Source organism: Elephas maximus, chromosome 19 (genome assembly GCF_024166365.1).
Source record: "Elephas maximus indicus isolate mEleMax1 chromosome 19, mEleMax1 primary haplotype, whole genome shotgun sequence".
In the NCBI taxonomy this organism is placed as follows: Eukaryota; Metazoa; Chordata; class Mammalia; order Proboscidea; family Elephantidae; genus Elephas; species Elephas maximus.
In genome coordinates this window covers 3,023,996-3,046,753 of record NC_064837.1, presented here as the reverse complement: position 1 = coordinate 3,046,753, position 22,758 = coordinate 3,023,996, and the positions used below count along the sequence as shown (strand labels likewise).

General features: G+C 44.2%; 1 protein-coding gene across 7 annotated transcripts in view; it reads right to left on the bottom strand.

Annotated features, from left to right (window-relative positions):
* The window catches only part of PMP22 (peripheral myelin protein 22), a 332,912-nt gene that overhangs the window by 288,078 nt on the left and 22,076 nt on the right, over positions 1 to 22,758 (bottom strand). For 6 of the 7 annotated variants that reach the window (XM_049861564.1, XM_049861563.1, XM_049861565.1 and 3 more), the window contains exon 4: positions 14,544 to 14,684. In XM_049861564.1, coding sequence (XP_049717521.1) covers positions 14,544 to 14,684 — 141 coding nt within the window. Of the gene's footprint in view, positions 1 to 3,733; positions 5,173 to 14,543; positions 14,685 to 22,758 lie in introns of those variants that run through there. The other variant, XM_049861568.1, reaches the window with a different exon arrangement.

Here is a 22,758-nt window from a genome sequence, read left to right as displayed (position 1 = left end):
CCTATATCCCCGTAATAATCAATAAAAAATACAAGGGAATAAAAACAATTCACAAAAGCCATAAAGCATGTAAAATGCCTAAAAATAAAGTTTATGTAAAAATGACGGACTAGATTTTTTTTAAAAAAACCTTTAGCTAAGGTATAAATGCAGAACTAGGTAATTTGATACTGATTATCTGCTTGGGAAGAAACGGATTTTCCCTCAATTATTTTATAAAATTAACATAAACGTTATCAAAATAAAAATTGAATTTTGTTTCCAAAATGAAAGAGCTTTCTTGTAGACTAACCTATTGCAAATAAATTATTTGGACTAAAAAATACTAGAAAATCTGGATAAACTTTTTTTTTAATCTCTTTGAGGAGCCAGGAGACCAGAGAGAAGAAACCCCATTGAGGTGAGCCCAACACTCTTCTGAATTTCCCGTTGAAGAATTCCCAATTAATAGGCAGCACACCATGAGACTGGAAAGGCGTTCGGGAAGTAGATGCTAAGGGCGGAAAAGCTAAGCAGAGCTTCCAGCATCCACAAGGAGTTGGGGAGAGAAAACTGTAGCTCAGGGCTACGAGATCCCAGAGTGAGGAGAAATGGAAAAAAGGCTACTATTCCCTGAAAGCATTTGTCTTTTGTAGGCAGTCCACTCCCAGAGTCTCAAAGTAGGGCAGAAAGCCACTGCTAAGAGGGCGATTTCTAAGCAAAACTCCATTCTGTACATTCCCAGGATTGAAATATTTCTCAGAAGTGCTCAAGGATGGAAAATAAATGTCATCAGAATAATCCCCCGGGAAAACCCAAGATTCTGTTAGTGAAGAAATATGTTAGCAATTTATCTACAGCGTCTCGTTTTGCTTTATATTGCTCGGAAGGAATAAGAATCTGTGCCTTTTTAAAAATAACCAAAACCACAAAAATTAAAGGTGCATTACTCTTTAAACTGAAAGAACAGACTGAAATAAGAGAATTGGGAACAGCCGGGACAGCCAGCTGCCCTTTTGCCTTTCAGACTGAACTGAACACCAGTGGTGAAGGAGCAAGCAGCCCTGGATGACGAAGCCACGGCCGGGTTCTGCTCAGGGCAGGCGCTGAGTGTCAGCCCTGTGGTTTGGTAAATGGGATTCACCCCACAACTGCCCAGCAGTGTCTGCCACGCACGTATCCGATTCTAGGTCACACTTAGAATACCTATGGCAGACAGGTTCTCTGGGCAATGAAGCTGGCCCGAGATGGGAGACCAAGAGCAGCTGTGTTCAGAGAAGCCCGCAGCAGACAAGCAGTTTCTAACCCCGTCATCAGTCGCTGTTGAGATGGCTCTGACTCAGGGTGACCCCACGTGTCAGAATAGAACTGTGCTCTGTGGGGTTTTCGGTGGCTGATCATTTCTGAACTAGATCACTAAGCCTTTCTTTAGAGGCAACTCTGTGGACTTGAACCTCCAACCTTTTGGTTAGCAGCCAAGTGCATTAACCATTTACACGCAGGGACTCCAAGTTGCATCTACTCAAGTGTTTTTGTTTGAACACTTCTCTGTTCTTGGTGAACCCCATGAGTTACATATACCAAGGCAGGCTCAACCGCCGGTCAGAGTTGGGCTGTCTTCTAGAGGCTAAGTCAGCAACAGATGGAAACCCTGGTGGTGTAGTGGTTAAAAGCTATAGCTGCTAACCGAAAGGTCAGCGGTTCAAATCCACCAGGCGCTCCTTGAAAACTCTATGGGGCAGTTCTACTCTGTCCTACAGGGTTGCTATGAGTCGGAATCGACTCGATGGCAGTGGGTTTGGTTTTTTTTTTAAGACAGCAATACCTACTAAATTTTTTAAAATATTCGTGCCCTTTGGCTTGGTATTATCATCTATGCAGCTACATAGTAAAACACGATGCAGAATTTTAAAAGAATAAAGCAGAGCTCATTAAAAAGAATGAGGTATGTGCTGATACAGAAATACCTCCAATTTATACCATTATGTGAGTAGAAAAACAAGGTACAGAGCACTGTGAGCGGCATGGTCCCTTTTGTGTACGTTCTAAAATACATAAACGGATCCACATATGTGGGCATTGCTTTTCTCCTGGAAGAAATCATAAAATCTATGTCGGTAACAGAACTACTTAGGTGGGGAGATTTTGGGCCATTTTTGGTTTTCTCCTTTGATCCGTATTAATTTTTAAAGAAAGTGTAGGTAACAAGAGTACACTTTCAAAGCACAGGTTCGTGAAACGAAATTCCCCATTTTCTCAGTCACCTACGTCCCTCCTGCATCTCTGCACCATTGATGGCACCTTAGCAGATTTCTCCGAGACTGGAGTAGCTGGTGACTATGTAAAACCCAGCCCTCTTTAAGGGAGAAGCCCTTCTGTCACAGATGTTCAAAGGCAGAAGACGCTGAGGGTGCCTGAAGGCAGCTTTCTTCTAGCTCTTGCTATTCCAAGTGTGGTCTGTGGACCAACGGCATCAGCACCAGCCAGGCACTAAGGAGAAACACAGAATCTCCGACTTCACCTCAGACCTACCGAATCAGATCTTACAGGATTTCCAGGGGATTCACTAGCCACCTATCAAGCCAGCTAGGGTCCCTGGGTGGTACAAATGATTAACCCGCTCGGCTGCCAACTGAAAGATCAGAAGTTCGAGTCCAACCAGAGGCACCTTGGAAGAAAGTCCTGGAGACCTACTTCTGAAAAATCGGCCATTGAAAACCTTATGGAGCACCGTTCTATTCTGACTCACAGGCAGTTGGTTACTGGTTCATCAGCATGTTACTATCTGAGCAGCACTAACTGGCTCAGAGGTTGTCATCCTGGTTGCACACTGCAATCACCAGCAGGGTTCTCTAAACATATCAAGGCAGGGGGAGTCCCACCACACACATGGGGCATCAGAGCCTCTGGGTGGGCCCTCAGGGGGGATTCTAACATGCAGCCTGGTATCGTGAATCCCCGGAACAATCTGTAACTCCTTTTCCTGTGCTCCTTCAACACTTCAGCTATGCTTCTGTCGTCACATCTGTGATATCCACTGTAATTTAGAGTGCTTTCTACGTAGTGGTTCCTGTGCTGGCACTTTACATATATGTCATCTCCCTTTAATCCTCAAAACCTTGTAAACTTGGCATTTGCATCCCCCTCTTCCAATGACAAAACTGAATCTTAGAGAGTTTAAGTAACTTATTGAGCCTCATGCAGTAAGCGGCAGAGGGCAAGCTCAAACCAAGGCTGTCTAACGTCCGTGCTCTTAACCCTACCTTAATATGGTTATTTGTTTACATTGCGTCTCTCACTACAATGCGACCTTTTGAGGTTAAGAATTACGTCATTCCTTTTTGATCTCTGGTGCCACCACAGAGAAGGTGCTCAGTAAATACTGAAGAACACTGAGTGCATCCTTGGCTTAATATACTGCAGATACACAATAAAATGTCCATGGATGGAAGGGCCCAGAAGACAAGTGGATGACACATCTGTTCCCTAAAGATGCTTTTAGGAGCTCAGCTGGTGCAACTACCATCCTATGAAGTCACCATCATTTAGAGCTTTCACCTGTCATGCCTCCCTTCCTCCTGACAGTTAAATATCTGTGAGCTCCCCACATAGGTCACCTCAGAACAGCGAGAGAGGGCAGAGCTAAATGAACGCCCAAATCCCTTCCAATCCCTATAACTTCAATTTCAGCTCCAACCCCCACGCCCCTCCCACCATCACACGTTTGTACAGGCTTCTGAAGACATGGTGTGCTCTCTGTAGCCCGGAAGAAAGCTGTGCTTTTTGTCCCTCAGCATCCTGCTCCAGCCAAGATCAGAACAACCTTGCTGTCCTCAGGTGCTCTTCACCATACTATAATTTGTACCATGCCCCAGGCCCCACAAAAATCCAGTAGATACCAGTGAGTTACTCTGATGTTTATTTTAATGCATCTTAGTCCACACAGTTGGTATAAAATCAGAAAAAGCAAAGCCAAAAAAAAAAAAAGGTCTGGAGTCTTAGCATCCGAAGGGCACCGTATATACATCTACAGTTGGTGGCCAATACAAGTCATTGCCAGACAGTCCTTGGAGGCAGAGAACAGTCTAGACCCAGCGAAGCCTGGGAAACTCATGGCCTCAGGAGGTCTAGAGGCTTGTCCCGAAGCTCTGACTGTAAGAAAATTGTGGGCGAGATCAAGGCTTTGCTTATTATTTATTCATTATAGTAATAATAGCAGCCTAGCTAGGTACAACGGGGGTTATAAACCATTTATATTACACAAAATTATGCAGGCCTCCATTCTACTTTATGTTGTAAAGTTGTTAATTGAATTTCCAGTGAGTCGTTTAGATGATTAGTGATAACAAGGAATGGTAAATACATAGCACCATTTCACAGGTTTGTTGTCACTGATTTCTCCTTTAGATGCATGGTGGGAACACCCACCCAGAAGGGCGAGGATCCCAAAGCCACAGCTGTGTTTGTGCCAAGAGCTCCAGTTTGGGGGAATTTTGTCCGTGTGTGTGTTAAGACTTCACACAGAGGTCCAGGCAGTGGATGTCCATTTTTAATGCACTGGGTCACCCACAATAAAAGGGCATCTGGCCATCTGGGGCTTGGACCCACACTTTGGTTTTCTAAATGAGGTGGAGCGGGAGGGAGGTCTTTTCTTTCCAATAAAAGGGAAAGGGTGAGATGGAGTTATTTTGTCATTTCCAGGCAAAACAAAAAACAAAACAGAAATACTGAGCTTGATTATACTGTTAGGATTTAAAGTTCTTTAGATACTCCCTTAGGTTCAACACATGGCTGATGGTCAACATAAAAAGCAAACAATACTATGTACATATATGTAAAAAGTGTTATAAATAGGTTTTATAAACCGTAGATATTATATACATCTTTAATCAACAGTAACCCCCCTTCTCTACTTTTGGTTTGGTTTGGTTTGAGTTTTGGATAGCTCTTTTTTTTTTTTTTTTTTTTCTGGTTTCCTTCCTCCCTTCCCTGTGTATGCTCAGACACTCAGAGGGTCTGTCTGGGCGCCTCATTCACGTTTCCGCAAAATCACGTAGACGACACCGCTGAGCAGGGCCAAGGGGAAGGCCACCCAGGCCAGGATGTAGGCGAAGCCGTAGGAGTAGTCAGAGTTGAGATGCCACTCTGGGTGCCTCACCGTGAAGATGGATGCTGCACTCATCACACACAGACCTGGGGGAGGAGGGGATGAGAGGTGAGAGGGCACTGTGGGGAGCCCCTCCGCCATCCCCAATGAAGCCACCAGACCCACTAGACCATGGCCCCTGCCCACGTGCTCCCTGCTGTTCTCATCAGCCATGATACTACTCTCCAAAACACACACACCACACACGAGAACTCCCAGTCTTGGCTTCTTGGGGAGAAGCAGCAGGAAGGATACATGATTCTGTGAGAGAGCCTTCTGGCTGTGGAAGGAATCTGCTCCTAGGGCCAGAACTGAGAGAAGGGGGCTCTAAAACACAGCACCAAGGGAAGTGATCCAGGCATCATGTCTTAGGGCCCCCGTCATGCTTTCCACCCCACTTCTTCTTCCTTTAACTGTCACCAACCTCCAAGCCACAGAGGCGGATAGAAAGAACGCAGGTTACAAGATAAACTGCCTATCTCTCTCCAAGGGTGGCTGGGTGTGGAAGCCCTTCGGACCCCATGAGCCACTCACTCTATCAGTGCACGGGGGCATTACAGAATCCAAGGACAGTGAAGGGGGTGCTATCATTGTCTGAGCTGTGCCATGGCAAAAGCACTTGGGCCTGTGGTCCCCCCGGGCAATGCTCATGGACATCACCAGGCATACAAAGGGAAGTGTGGGCAGGAAGAAGAGCATGAGGAAGAAATGAGGAAGGAAGGAGATGCCAAGAGGAGGAAACAAAGACGCAGAGGGAGAGACTGTCAATGGCAAGTGCATGTTCACCGTGTCCCTTTCAACACTTCTTCGTGCCCCAGGGCTTTAACTCAAGCATCAAGTCTGGGCTGAAAAGGCATCAAATACACAGGGAGGTAAAGCCACCCTCCCTTGCCCACCAGTGCAGCCTTTTGGTGTGGGAAGAGAAGAAAAGCCTCCACCTTGGGCCTTGTAGAGCAGCCAAGTTCAAGCCCAACCATCCGTGACCAAGAAGACAGTCTCTCTGCAGGGGGTGGGGGCCCAGTGAACTGCACAAAGCCTGGTCTGTTCCCTCCTAAAAGCAGGGCCTTTGAGAGGCTCTGAGTGACTCCATTATAAAGCCAGCATGCCATGTGGGATCCATGAGGCTCCAAAGCTCCCCACAGCCCAGACCACCTACATCTAACCTCCCTGTTATTTGGGCTGCTATTTGACCAGACACTGCAACTTTGTTTGAATAAAGTGCAGAAGTGAGAATATGGTCCATAAACCAGCCTGATAAGACTTTTCTTTTGCAAGGCAAAGGAGAAAACTCCCGCTCAATCGGCCCCCACTGAGAAAGCCACACAATAGGCTTGGGATTATAGTGGGATCAGGGCCAGGACCTGCTACCTACAGAAAATTCAGCAGATAGCAGAGATGTCTGTGTCTGAAGGGAAACCATGGCTGGTGAATTGTTGTTCAAGAAAACAGCAGTTTCGATCTGCTGGGAACACACTTTATTTGCCTTGAAATTTGTGAACCTCAAATATCTTCCCGCACTGTCCCACATCTCACCTCTCTAAAGTGCTCTATCTTGTCCTGAAGAAATATTGAAGCTGTATCTTGAACTATGGCTGACCTACCTGAACGGGGGCAGGGCTATAAAAAAGGAAGCTTGTCCAAGGAAGGGTAAGCAGAAAGTAAGACGCTAACACAGTGCTAAAGGTGTAGAGCCAGCTTAGCAAGTCGCCATCTGGTCAACTCGACTCTGACTCACGGCAAACCCCACGTGTGTCGGAGTAGCAGTGTGCTCTGGAGGGTTTCCAACTGCTGAATTTTCAGAATTAGATCACCAGGCCTTTCTTCTGAGGTGCCTATGGGTAGACTCGACCCTCTAATCTTTCAGTTAGCAGCTGAGTGAATTAGCCATTCCCATCAATCAGAAACTAAAACGGTAGGACAAGGCTTATCTTGATGGCAGAGCTTCCAAAGGAGGGCTGTGTCCTAACCTGCCCTGGGATAAGCAATGTCTCCATAGCTGTGCAAGAAGAAAATACCAGGTTCTGACTTTGACCAAGAGGCCAGGGGCAGCAGGATAAACCAGCGCAGTGACTAACTGGATGGTTTAATTTGCACAACATTTGCCATGACAGAATCTCAGAAATGAATAAATTTAAACTTAACTGTGATATGCAATAAGTTTAGATACTTGCAAAGCCAAAGAGAGGACAACATTTTATAATTATTGTTGTCAGGAGACTGACGTTTTAGGGGAATATATTATTATAAGACTGTTTGGATGTAAAGCAATAAATGAGCCCTGAGGTCCACTCAGGGCAGAGCAGTTAATGACATACAACATAGGCCCCAAAAGCCAAATTCCTCCCTGTACGTGTACCGCGACTTGCTTTTTTAGCAACCAGTCGGCGGGAACGCGTTCTAGAGGTCCACCACGGTGGGGGAAGCCAGGCTCCTGACACAAGAGATGAGCCATCTGCACTTCGGTAGTGGCCTGGAAACCCTGGGAGGGGCCCAAGTCCAGGAATGTAGGTCAGCTGCAGTCACAAGGACACTGGCCCTATCCACACAACATCCAAGTGCTGATCACTGAAGTCGTAGTCATTCCCACCTGTCTCAGATGGCTGGGTCTGCAACAGCTTCCTGAGAAGTCTTCCCAACGCCCTCTTGAAGAAGAAGTCTCAAGACCGGGGCTTCCGATCAGTTCATTCTGGTTCAAACCCCTGCTGATAATTTGAATTTCCACCCCAGTGATACTGAATCATAATCTACATTTTAACAAGATACCCAGGTGATTCTTACATATGATAAATTTTCAGACCCACTGCTCTACTGCAGAGCAATTATCATACATAAGAGCCACCTGGGCATCTTATTAAACTGTAGACTGTGATTCAGTATATCTGGGTGGCAATGCAAATTCTCGGCAGGGGGGTCAAATCAGAACAAGTCAGTTCAAAGCCCTGGGAGCAACCAAGGGGCCAAAGGCAGAGAAAGAAACTGAGAGAATTCTCTGTGTCTTTATGTCCATTCAGTTTGGTTCAGTAAGCACTTAATGAATGGAAAGCCTTACGGATCACAACAGAACACTGTCCAACTCGCTTTGGATACCTCATCAGTAGGGACCAATCGCTGGAACAGAACATCATGTTTGGTGATGCAGAGTGCCAACAAGGGTAAGGGAGAGCCTTGGTGAGATGGACTGGCACAACAGCCACAATGGTGGCCACCGATTATCAGGATGATGCAGGACCAGGAAATGGTTTACTCTGTTACACGTAAGTCACCAAGAGTCAGGGTCGACTCCACAGCAGCTAACAAGAACTACGTGCAGGCAACGCGTCTGGGTGTGGAGAGAACGAAGATAAATGGGATATGGTCCCTACCTTCAGGGGTGTCGCCCGAACACAGACATGTCAGCAGATGTGTTCAGTACAGTCTGATGTGACTTAAAGAGAGTGAAACACACTAGGTGCCCCGAGGACATGGATGGGCACCAAGTTCAAACTGGGGGATCGGAGAGGCCTTACGGGGGGAGATGACATCCTTTTGATACATGGGTCTAAAGGATGTGTGACAGTGAGCCAGGTGAAGACAGGTGGGAGGGGAATTTCAGGTAGAAGGAACAGCATGAGGGAGGCAAAGAAGACTGAGCAAGCCTGGTGGAAGCCACCAGCAGGTCCCAAAAACAGAGCCTCACATGATGAGGCTGGAAAGCTCACTAAGAGTCAGGAAAGAGAAAGCCTTAATGGTGTATTAAGGAAGTTGTGATGAGAAGCCTCTAAGGGACTTTAAACAGAGGGAAACACGATCAGATGTGTGTTTTTAAAAGATCACTCAGCAGCAGTGTGAAAAAGGGAAGTGGTGTGGATCTGAGAGAAGAGACAAGTGGCAGGAAGATGAATGAGGAGGCTTTTAAATAGCTGCCACAGCATAGTGGGTTAAGAGGAAACAATGGACGTGATAATGCCTACGCCAGGTGCTACCTGATGGCAGAAATCAGGAACAGATCAGGGATGGGGTGATGGGGAGACAGCGGTCTAGCATGACTACCTGGTTTTTGAACTTGGGCAACTGGGAAATCCACCACTCATCTGTCAGTTTGTGGTTCTGTGGTGACTTCCATGTTGCTACGATATTGGAAGCTATGCCACCAACATTTGGTTATTTCAAAAACAAGCAGGATCACCCCTGGTGGGCAGGTTCCAGTGGTGCTTCCAGACTAAGATAGTCTAGGAAGAAAGGCCTGAAGATCTACTTCTGAAAATTAGCCAGTGAAAATCCTACAGATCACAATAGAACACTGTCTGATTGAGAACCGGACAGTGTTCTGTTCCGTTGTACATGCGTCGCCATGAGTCAACAGCAGCTAACAACTGGGAAAATGATGCTATCTTAGAAACCAAGGGAATAAAGAGGTTCAAGCAGGGAGTAGTTGACAGTATTAAAAAGGGTGAGGTGATCCCGAAAATTAAAGACATCGAAGTGGACACTGGTGGCCTCTGCAAAGCAGTCTCATCTGAGAGCCTAGGGAAGAAGCCAGAGCAAAGCTGGCCACAAAGTGAATGTAAAGTGAGACCAGGGAGCCAGTAAAAGGCAAGTAGGTCACCACCTGGCTTGATGAGTGAGTGCCTTGCCTCACTCCAGGCTCATCCTTAGGGTAACAGGTGGTACAGGAAGAGGCTGTAGGGCCTGTCACCCTGCACAGTTTGGGCTCTGAGTCTGACCTACCCAGATCCCTCCTGTGCTCCCACTGGCCCCATTACCATTCTAGCACCCCAAGTGCCCAGTGCGGCCACAAAGTCACCACAGCACTGCTGGACTCTGACCTGGGCATGGCCAGTGACCACCTGCAATGATTCACTCCTAACATGGGTGCCTAAACGTGGAGCCCAACACAAGCTGTCTGAGCCATTCAGAACAAGTAGGGTATTGTGCTTTTATTAATCCTCCCCATTCTTTCCTTCTAAGTATTGAAAAAAAAAAAAAAAAGTTTTTTTTTTTTTTTATTGAATATATTGATCTGCCTAAAACTACAGGAACAAAACATATGGAAAAAACGAAGCTCAGGAGTCTTCTTCTATTATCTTTTCTGTTCTTGATTACAATAAGTAGGAAGTACACACTGGACCCGAGTTGGAGTCTGCCAAGGGAACACAACCATCCAATCATCCAGCAAACAGTTAATCAGGGTCCTCTATAGGTGGCCCTCTATGCAGGGAGCTAGTACTGGGTGCAAGTAGTGAAATAAATCTTTCCTTTCAGGTCTGTATTTACATGAATTCCGTGTGTTTTTTCATCTAGTGTAACCTAAACCAACAGAGCTAAGGTGAGGATAGCTACTCTCTGGGAACATATGGCTACAGGCTCTGAAAATGAGAATGACTCCAAAACCCAGATATAGGATGGGGATGGCCCTCCTCAAAGAAAGGGTTTAGGAGAATCTATGGCCCATGAGTGGGATCAGCTGTCTATGGGGAACCATACCAGCTACCATGGAGTCGATGCTGACTCACGATGACCCCATGGATGTCAGAATAGAAATGTCCTCCGTAAGGTTTTTCAAAGGCTGATTTTTCTGAAATAGCTCATCAGGCCTTTCTTCAGAGGCATTTCTGGGGGGATTCAAACCTCCAGTCTTTCAGTTAGCAGCTGGGTGCTCAATCGTTTGCACCACCCAGGGACTCCTACAGTGGCTTAAAAAAACCAACTCATAGCAACTCCATCGGTCAAGGGAGAACTACCCCACAGGGTTTCCAAAAAAAAAACGACTGGTGGATTTGAACTGCTGACCTTTTGATTAGCAGACAAGTTCTTAACCACTGTGCCACCAGGGCTCCATAGTGGGCTGAGAGGGCAGTTAATGACTACAGAGTAGTTCTCACCTGGATGATCATTAGAGTCACAAAGGGAGCAGCCCCACCCCAAAGCTGTTAAATTGGAATCTCTGGGGATGAGGCCTGGGCACTGGTGTTTTTAAAAAGCACCCCAGGTGATTCCGATGAGCGTCTAATGAGACTCACTGAACTAGATGAAGAGACCCCTCAACCTCTTCAGGGAGTTGCCAACCTAAAAACCACACCCAGTGCTGTTGAGTGGATTCCGACTCATAGCGACCCTATAGGACAGAGTAGAACTGCCCCATAGAGTTTCCAAGGAGCGCCTGCTGGATGTGAACTGCCGACCCTTTGGTTAGCAGCCATAGCACTTAACCACTACACCACCAGGGTCTCCTGCCAACCTATGAAGTATATAATCAAGGAAAGACAGTTCTTTAACTTGAGAACTGGTGTTTTATTATGAAATGGAAAAGGGGATGAGGCAGCAAATCAGGTAGACCTGTAATCTAGAAAGAGGCAGAAACAACCCTAAACCCCCCGTCAGCCGGAAGAACCCGACACCTTTCATCTGCTTTTCTTACAAGTTCATGTCTATGATCTATAAAGACCAGAGCTTGGCCCTTCCAGAAGGAAGCTATGCAGAGATAATCCAGTCTAACTCAGCCACTCTGAGGACTCAGCAAACATGCTGGTGGTTTTCACTGAAAACACTTTAGGATTTGAAGGTGCCCGTGCCCTGCATGGAAGCAGCACGCTGTGGCCGGCAGACTCCGTGGTTTACAGACGGTGATTTCTGGAGGATCTCTCATCTTCCTTCACCCTCCCTTCCTCTCCTCTCAGGTTTTTGTTTTCTTATTTCCTTGAGCTCTTCTGATCTGCTCCTTGATGTTAAGGTATCACTTCTCAGGCTGTCACCAGCTCTCATCTCCAACAGCCCTGCCCTGATTTTCTCCCTAGTTGCTGGCTCCATCGTAGGCTCTAACTTGGGAAACACACACATACACACGTGCGTGAGCACACACCACAGTTGATTTACAATCATTAAATAGTAAAGAAGTCAGGAAATCTCTAAGGAAGACCCTACTCTTTATTTTCAAGCTTTAGTGGAAAAATTACAACAATGTCAAATGAAACATTCTAGAGATAGGAGGTTCTGGGAAGACTAACTTTCAAATGACGCTGACTGAGAACACCATCCTGAGGACTTATAAGTTACAAGCTATATTCTGGCTCAGCACTTCCAGTCAGGGTACCCTCTCATTCACATGCGGATTGCTAAACTGGCTAACTGAAAACCAGGTCTTGTGAGAGATAAGCTAGATCTGAGGGGATAACAGACGAGCAAATCACATGCTTTTAAATTTAGAAGTTTTTTTTTTTTTTAAATATCAGAGTTCCAAAATGCTTGTAATGAACTCAGAGGAGAATCAAAGCAGAGAAACAAGTATAGATTAGCAAATACCCTTTGGAAGATTAGAAAATCTCAACACCTAAGGTTTTGTGGCTGACGTGAAATACTTAACACTCCAGAGCAGAGCCTACGATGCATTCGCAACGTGTAAGACAATGGCTCTGAAGTCTAAAAAGACATAGCTAAAAAGACACTAGTAGAGAATGTACGACTGAGATATCTCAGTGGGCAGGATGCAGAGGAAGCGGGTACCAGCTCTGAAAAAGCCCTTCCATGGTAACTTAGCTCTTCTTAGTCCAATATTTTTAGTTTGACTTGTTCCAACAGTACACGTTCTGACTCAGCACAGATGCTTGTAACCTCAGAGATGGTGAATGGTACAAACTGACATTTCTTTCACTGTAAATCTGTTTCAGTAAAAAATAATATAGAAATCGTTTTGTGTCTTGGATTTTACATTCCTTAAAAATGTTGGTGGATTCTGCATCTCTTAAATATAAAAAGGCATCTCTCTCTATTCAGTCCACATGGTATGGGTGCCGGGGATGGAAGGGCTACATGGTCCCTGCCGTGAGCTAGTGACGCTGGGCATTCATTTACCCTCTCCCAGCCTAGTTTACTCATTTGAAATAACAAGCTCAGAGATTAAGTATACTGCATGAAACTTCTGGTTCATAAATCTATATTAATTTATCTTAAAGATACAACCATTAGCGCAATGAATACTTTCATCTATAAACAGTAAGCCAAAACAGAAACCCCAGAATACATTTCAGTTTTCTGCGTTACCTCTGGAAATGAAGGGAATCATGATAACCCTTTGCTTCTAAAGTACCTAGAAATGACATGTTACTCCATTATTTGTAATTTAACAACACTGGCAACCAACCAGGAGCTTGGCTTAATATAATAAAACCTGTGCAAGGGGCAAAGAACTGTTTAATTTTGAAATCCCACAGCCATGAACACTGAAATGGTGTGTTGAACTGTTAGTGAGAAGTGGCTCTCCAGTTTAATCCTTTCTATAGGAAAGGGTGACTCTCTGGCTTCTAGAAAAGGTCCTCGACACTCAGCATCCAGCTGTGTCTCCCCAGAAAACCCTGTCCAAGCCACTAAATCTGTCCATTCATCCATCAAGGACGCGTGCGCTGTTTTCACAGGGCGGTGACGCAGCACCATGTAAATTCAGACACCACCTAAAACAGGAGGTGCTGTGTCCTTTGCCTACTCAGGGTGGCAGAACTGGGAACACCTCACAGTACTACTGCTGCCAGCATTCCCAGACCTAGAGGTGCTCTGTTACAAGTGGAGTTTGATTTATATGCTTGGGTTGTAGAATTCACCACCATATTGGCCTCTTACTTCCTGCCAATGCCCTGTTGATTGAGTCAGCCGGTGGTCAATGGGCAGAAGGGTAAGTCAATGAAGCAAGATGTTGTCCAAAAGAAAAAGTTGAAAGATGTCACCCTCTGCTGCGATGGACGCTTCTAAGACTCTTCGCACTGTGGATATGATGATACAGCTGCCTCTAGAATAACCTACCCAAAGCAGAGCTTGAAGACATTTTAGAGAGGAGAAGAAGGAGATTTCCCATGTGTTTTTGTGTGTTGTCGTGGCCCCATGTTTGGGAATGATGGCATGTTCCAAATGGGTGCCAAGATCAAGAATCAGAGGATGGCAACATTAGGTCACAGCCCAGTGGATCTAGAGCCTGGCGCATAAGAGAGCAGGAATTTGTCTGTTTGACTTCAGCACTGCTTACAGGTAGGAAACACATACCTGAGAACATCCTTGCCAGCTCTGAGCACATAGGGGCCATTTTCTACACTGACGCAGGGATGGTTCCTTGGAGCACAGAGTAATCTATAAGAAACAGCCCTCAAGACTGGCCTCTGCTCTATTTATATCCTCAGCAATCACTTATAATTTGTCCAGATTGTACGTTCATTTCTAGAGATAGGTCTGGCGTGGTTGGGGACATTCCTCCCAAAGGTCCCATGCACCTTCTTTCCCACGCACCTCATTTCACGAATAAGTGAAGAGTCTCAAAATTCTGAGTTACATGTGTACAAATACAAACACACACACACACATTATCGGCCATTCTGGGGTCACATTCTTCTACTAACTGACCAGCCTGGAGCCTTGGATATGTCTAGTTTCCACATGGACTTTACTGCCCGCCACTTACCAGCAAGGATTTGGAAGATTCCGGTGATGTAAAATCGGCCCCCCTTGGTGAGGGTGAAGAGCTGGCAGAAGAACAGGAACAAGGACAGAACGCTGAAGATAACGGACAGGATCATGGTGGCCTGGACAGACTGCAGCCATTCTGGAGAGAAGAGACATTCAGTTAGCAAAGTCAGCCATGGTCAGGAGAGGGCTCCACTACAAGGAACATGGGGCCAGATGCACCAGGACCGCGAGAAGTCACAGCCCTTCTAGGCAGCAGAGCCCTCTTTCCTGGCAGAAATCAGACAATCCACTGTCACGATTTCTTTTGAAAAAAAATATGTAACAGTACATGTTTAGTTGTACAAATATTAGAAAAGAGTTATAAGACAATATCTACAGTTCCACCACAAAGAGTAAATAACAGGTAAAATTATACTGAATTTCCTTCCAGTCTTTTTGCCACAGAGGTGTGTGCATGTTAAAGCAGACCTGAGTCTCGCTCAGAGCTCCCTTTGGCCTTTCGCCTTCTTGCCAAAAGGCCTTTGAAGGGCTTATTAGAAGTGCTAAATCCCAAGAAGAATAGTTGAAAAACCACCGTTTGAATTATCCGCATTTCCCAAGGCTAATGGTGTAGTAATCATGAGATGACTGGGAAGAAGAAAATGGTGTTGGAGCCAAAACTAACTCTAGACCCAGTTGGAAGAGAATGCTGATGGGGAAGAGTATGGTTTGTAGAACTATGGAAGTCCACTTGGTTGGCCAAGCTGTGTCACTTCTTGACCTTAGCCCTGCAAAGGGCAGTTTTCTTTTGATCAAACCTCAAGATAGGATCATGGCTTAGAATTTCTCATCTTTTGAACCCTTAACCTTACGATCACAGGGTCTCTGGTGGCACAAATAGTTTGCACTCAACCACTAACCTAAAGGTTGGTGGTTTGAATCCACCCACTGGTGCCATGGAAGAAAAGTCCTAGTGATCTGTTCCTGTGAAGATTATAGTCAAGAAAACCCTATGGAGCAGTTCCACTCGGTAACACATGAGGTCACCATGAGTCAAAAATTGACTTCACAGCAATGGGTTTGATTTTGGTTTGGAACCTTAGATCAAATCTCCAAGTTTCCAACCAAAATTCTGGAAAGAAGGATGGCACCCCATCACCTCTCCAGTTCATCATCTACCACAAATTGTAGTCATTCCAGGAAAGAAGGGAGAAGAGAAAACAAACTGGGTCCATGTAGCATGACACAAATAGATCTACAGTGCCTGCCTAGAAAGTCTGCATCTGGCCCTGCCATCTACATCCTTTCTTCCAATTGCCAAGGAATGACCGAGGTGGCCACTTCCCTAAACAAGGGAACACAACTGGAGAAGCTACAGGTTTCTGTCCTCTTAGCTCAGTAGCTGGCTAATGTATAATGGCTTAATGAAACACACAGCAGGCTTAATACAGCATTCAAATCTATGAACTCTGGAAAGTTTACAATCAATAACTGAGTAAGATGAACCTGGTTTTAGTTGTAAAGTAGCTCATGGCTGAATTTTAAGGGCAGTGGTTAGGTCAACTGTTACTTGAGTTTCAGATAAGATTTCCCAGACACCGGTTGGAAGTATTTTAGAGTTGGAAGAAACCGAGAGATCAACTAATCCAGCTCCTTTGTATAGAAAAAGATTTCCGGACACATTCTGATGATCCCAAGCAACACAGCCAAGTCTGGGAGGCCCTTTTCCCAATCTTGTGCTCTTTCCACTACAACACAACATATGCTTCTTTTAATTTTTCAATGTCTGTCAATTAAGTTATGAAAAGATGTCTAATGGGTTGTGAGCCATCCTGATTTTATTTTATATATCCTTAATTAAATCTGTCTTTCTTTACCCAGCGTAGTGGTTCTTTTGGAAGGGCAATCTTCGATAAAACTAATGTTGCCATAGTTTTTAATCGACCAATTATCCAGCCCTCTGGTAGGTGCAGCTGGAAACACAAAGAAATATGAGACAAAACACTGAGCTAGAACAGCCAAGTGATAGCACTTTTGTTAGAAAATGTCCTTCAGTGTGCACAGCCAGAAGGGGCATGGCTGGTGAAGATGATATCCTTGATTTTCTTCTCCAAGTCTGAGATCACTTTACTCAGTCCTCAGCTCCACCTTCATTATCAGCAGGAACCACTACCAGACCTCATATTTACAGAAAACTCAAAATCTGACATGTGAAATCTACATGAATGGGAGAATTTCCTTAGATTTACAATGTAACTAAATCCTTCTTGAAATTTCATTCATCGATAGTTTGAACTTTAGACCCAACCCCATTACAACTGAGCTCTGTTGCAACAAGCTGTTTCCTAAGTCAAATCAGAATTAGGGGAAGGAAGTTTTTATTCAGTGAGCATCTGTTAAATACCTACTGTTTAACACGAGGCCCTCTGCTTGACTCTAGGGATACAAAGGTGAAGAAGAAGGCTTTCAGCCATAAGCACAATAGCTAAAACACATGTATTAAGATAGTAAGTCCAATTGTATCATCAGTCACCATATATGTGAATGGGTTCAAGTCATTGATTATAAGACGTGGAATTTCGTCTTGGATTAAATCGTCCTTGCTACACCATGATACATAAGATACACCTAAAACAAACAAGTTGAAAATAAAACGATTTTAAAAAGAGATACCAAACAAACACTAACAAAAAGAAAGCAGATGCAGTGGTAAGAGCATCACACAAAACAGAATTTAAACTGGAAAGCATCAAACTAGACACAGTGGTGAAAGATCCAGTTTACCAAGCAGACATAACAGTCATTATTATTTACATACGAACACAGCCTTTAAAAAGTATAAAGGAAAAGATCATTGACAAAGCCACAATCATACCAGAAGACTCCAGCATCTCTCTCAGACAGATCATTCAAGTACATCAAGAATAAGGAAAAATATAGGTATTTTACGTAACAGAATTAACAAACTCAATCTAATAGCCATACAAAAAATTTGTATCCAATTAACAGAGGCTATAAATTATTTTCAAACACACATGGGACAGTTCCCCAAACTGACCATGTATTAGGCAACAACAACAAAAAAACTCAATAACTCTCAAAGAAAGCAGAAATTACATAGGCACAACTAAAGGAAAACAGGAATGAGAAATTAAAAATAACAAACTAGTCAAAATAAATCTGGAAATTTAAAAATAATATTATAAACAGTCCCTTGAAATGAAAAGTAAGAATCTCTTCAGTAAGACAAGACATTGGGAAAACTCTGTTTCAAACCTGAGGGATGTGGTCAAAGCAGTATTCAGAGGAGACTATATGTAGTAGATACATTCACTAGAAAAGTACCAAAAAGGAATAAACTAAGTTTTCAACTCAAGAAGCCAAAGAATGAAATAAGTCCAAAAATTAATTGAATTAATACTGATAAGAGCAGTGATTATTGAAATAGAAAAATATTTACATATATGACAAAAATAAAGCGATTCTTGGGGAGGTGTGAAGAAAACACCAAAACGGTAGACAAACTTCACCGAAGGACATGAAAGAAGTGCCGAAGAAACTGAAACACACACTGCTCCTGGAGAGAAACGCTCCAAATTAGAAAGGTACCAATTCTCCCCCAAATAATCTACAAAGTCAACGTTATCCTGACTCTTTATCATAACAGGATGTGTTTATGAAATTTAACAAAATAATTCTAAAATGCATCTAAAAGACAATGAAAAATAATAACCAAGGAAATTTTTGAACCAAGCAAACCAAAACACAAAATGAACAAAAACAAAACAACACAACAAAATAATGAGACAGGACATCACCATCACCTATCAGAAGGCAGAATATATAAACACAGAATGCTTGTATTTATATATAAAGTTGTAGCAATTCAAACGACGCAGCATTAGCCATTAAAGGCAAACAGAACAATGGGATAAATTAAAATTATGGAACTACACATGCAAACTTAGTAAACGCATCATTCTAAATCAGAAAAAAATACAACAGATAATAAGTGCTGTTCCTATCCATTTGGCAAATAAATAAATAAATTAGATCTCGAGCTCACATCATTCACAAAATTAAACCCCAAATGACCAAACAGCTACATGTAAAAGCCAGACGGACAGGCAATCTACAAAGGAAACACGCATAGACAACAAACGTATTAAAAGGTGCTCAGCCTCGCTCGTAACCAGAGAAATGCAAGTCAAATCTGTAAGGGGTGTGGTAGCAATTTTTATCCCTAAGATTGGCAAAAATCAAGACCAGTGATAACAGCATAGTAAATGTGTACATTGTTGGCAGGAATTAATATATAATAATCCTTTTGTGACCAGCAATTTGGCAAAACATACTCAAAATTTTAAATGGCTATACATAATGACCAAACATTTCAACTGCTATATTCTGAATAAATACTTGAGCATATACTCAAATGAATAAGGGTGTTCATTTTTGCATTATTCCTATGGGTGAAAACAAAAGAAAGCACATCCCTAAAATGGCATACTCTGAGCAGTTTAAAAAAATCATTAATTAGAAAATGAAATGTTCACAAGATCTTTAAGGGAACGAGGTGTGTAGTTGTACATACAACATAGTATCATTAAGCAAACACCCACCAAAATACTACACATACATGAATGTGTGTGTGTGTGTATTCACAGGAAAAAACATCTAACAGAGATGTGTCAAACTGCTTGCCATCAGTGGCTACCCCAGGCACTGGAATCGGGATGAAAGCAAGTACGGCCAACTAGGGGTCTTTCAGTGGATCTACATGGTGTGATTTTTTTTTTTTTAATAAAGAGAATATTCTTATGCAATAACGCAATATTTAAAATAATTGAAACCAGTTTAAAAGATTACAAAATAAAGAAAACACAGCAGTTGGTAAGTGAAGGGTTAGGATTCCAAAAGCCAGAGAGCTGCTGGCATCATGGAATCAGCACCGGGCTTCTGCAATGCAAAGAGAGAGAGGGCTTTTCCTGTTCTCAAATGTCATCTAATCAGATGTCACTTATGGGCAACAAGGGAAGAACAGAGCCAAAAACAGAGAGAAGCCAGGAGAAAGGGGCCTCCTTCCCAGCCCCAACAGGCTGGCTGAAGACCCAAGAACGCTTGTCGGCATCAGCTTTCTGTGTCCTATTGAGACTCTGACATTCCTATGACTTTGCTCCAGGCCAGAATCATTCCTCAGAGCTGGCACAGACTAATGACCAGGGCAGTTCTGGAAAGCAGATAGCACACACCCTGGGAACGGCAGGTGTGTGACCCCACAGGAGGCCCTGGGGAGGCAGTCCTGGGTTCCAGCAGAACAGCCACTTTGCAATTTTTGGCCTTCAATTCCTCTTCTCTAACATGAGGTATATAACACAGGAGTAGATTTAAAAGCTCTGTTAAAAGAGTAGCACAAATAAAAATAACCCTATGTAAAAGGCTGAGGTTGAGAGGCAGGAGAAACACCATTTACCGACTGCTACTTAAGGCTTTAGTTTTTAAGGCATCTCCACATGGGTCACTCCAAGCAATGCTATAACAGGGTACCACAGTGTTTACACAAGCTACACTATTAGGGGACAGGCCAGGACTCCAGAAATATTTTGATACAACTTCGGTATTAATTCATGTCTATTCCTCAGCACAAGGGTCAGCAAGCTTTATCTGTTAATGGTCAGACAGTAAATATTTTAGACTTTGCAGGCCACATGGTCTTTGTCCCAACTACTCAACTCAAGTAGCCACAGCCATAGTAAGCGTGTAAATGAACAGGCATGGCTGTGTTCCAATAAAACTTTATTTACAAACTCAGGCAGTGGGCAGGATTTGGCCGGCGGGCTATAGTTTTCCGTCCTCTGCTACTGCAAAACGATGAGTTGTACAGAAAAGTAACTAGGGTTGAAAGAACTATGATGCATGAAAAACACCTGTCAATTACAAACCGGCTTTATACAGACAGAACCTAATGGAAGGCCAATATTCCAAGTGGCAAACCTGTCAACTTCTACACAAGCCGTAGTTTTTGTTGTTAGCTGCCAGTGAGTTGGCCCGACTCATGGCAACCCCGTGCACAATGAAAGGGAACACTGCCGAGTCCTGTGCTGTTCCTACGACCAGTTGTGGAGTGCACCACTGTGCCCAGGGGGTTTTCACTGGCCGATTTTCGGAGCATGTTGCTAGGCCTTTCTTCCTAGTTCTTCTGAGTCTGGGCACTCTGCTCGAGCCTATTCAGCATCATAGCAACACATAAGCCTCACTGACAGACAGGTGGTGGCTACACATGAGGTGGCCTGTCTGGCAATCGAACCCTGGTCTCCCACATGGAAGGTGAGAATTCGACCCCTGAACTAGCAATGCCTCCTAATTTCCTTCATCCGAATCACCTGAACACCAGAATCAAAAGCCCCAAAGTTCCTTGCAGATCCACTGTTCTAATTGGAGTGTTGGCTACATGGGCCGCTGACAGCTTTCTGACATGGGCCACGCCTGGCAGCAGACCCAGCTCCCCAGTAGGTAGCTGGAAGCTTGAACTGCACAACGATCAAAGCCGCTTCAAGGTCAGATTCCTGCTGTGGCAGCTAAGCAATGAAGGAAATACATCAGCCCCCTCAGCTGTATTCTTAGCCTGGGGCCTACACCAAGGGAGCTAAGGGCTCAGAGAGGATGAAGCCCTTCTGCACGTAGCGCTCATCTGCATCCTTTGCATCTTTCACTGCCAGCCTGGTGCCACCCACCCCTGCCACACCCGAGCCCCACTCTGGGCAATTAACACAAGCTTTCTAACTCAAGAGAACAGGTTCCCTTGAAAGGGCAAGAAATAGCAGTTGTAAGAGAATTAGAACATAATTAAGGAGGCGATGAGGCAAAAAGTGATGAGCAAGGAGGCCATCGGCGGGGGGAATCACAGCAGCAATAGTTAAGACCTTGTGTATTTGCACAGTGCTGGGCTATTGTCAAAATTCATGACCACCAAGACAGGACCCCCAACCCCAGACCCTCAACCCCCTGCCAGCACATAACTCGTCATTTTCCTTATTTCTCAGGATACATGTCATTCCAGAAATAACTGAATTTCCAGCAGGCCCCCGTTTTAAACAATGTGGCTTTTGCCCTTATGCCCCGCTCACCAGCTAGAGCATGCCAGAGACCACGTGGCTTCAGCCTCTTATACAGACCAGCTGGCAGCCTCCACCTGGGGGTCGGGTCTCAGGCTGACTCTGCCTGTGACCACGCAGAAAGTAAGCCAGGCAGGAAAGCCATGCGTGGGCTTACAACCCATTGCCTGGAGCTCCCAAGGACGACAGAGACCACATGGAAAGCTCTTTCAACACACAATCATGGGAGGCATTTTAACTAGGTGAAAACTACAACTGGCAACTAGTGAACTCAAATGGCTTCATGTCACCGTGTTCTGGATAAGCCTGATGCAATCATTCAATTAACCACACTCCAAATTAAGAGTGGAACAAAGGGTTAATGTGCGTGGCTGCTAAAAGAAAGGTTAGGTAGGGGTCCACCCAGAGGAACCTTAAAACAAAGGCCTTGCGATCTACTTCTGAAAAATTAGCCATTGCAAATCCCATGGAACACAGTTCTACTGTGACACAACATGGGGTAGTCAGGAGTCAGGCAACTGGTTTTAGTGTCAGGAACAGGAACCGGTTTTCCAAAGTCTAGTTTATATATGGGGTTTCACACTCATAGCCTTCATTTGCTAACTAGTCCTTGGACTTGAAAAAGCAATATGTCACAGTCACAGAAGTACCTGAGACTACCTAAAAATGTTAAGCTATTTGCAGCTTTGTTTACTCACTTGCTGGAAGCTAGAAACCTAGTCAGGCTTGGCTTTGTTTCCCAAATAACTATCCATGGAAAACTCACTCCTCCAGTTGATACAAAAAAAAAAAAAAAAAGGGTGAGGGGAGTGGGTTCCATGGTCAAATACATTAACCTCCCTCCTTGGACACTCAGAATGTACAGTGAAATATTAAGAGCTATGAAAAATCCTGCCATTTAAAAAAAACTCCTGTTTAACTTTTTAAAATTCTATGTTTTTCAAGTTGACTTTGTCAAAGAACAATTTTTTCTTAAGAACATTCCAAAGGACACACTCAGAAATGTCGGGTTTGCCACAGAAAATGGCAGTGGAGAGGAGAGGGGGAGTTGCTTGCGTGATCATGAAAAAGATCATGAGCTGCGTTAATTAAGAAGGAACAGGGAACGACTGGCCT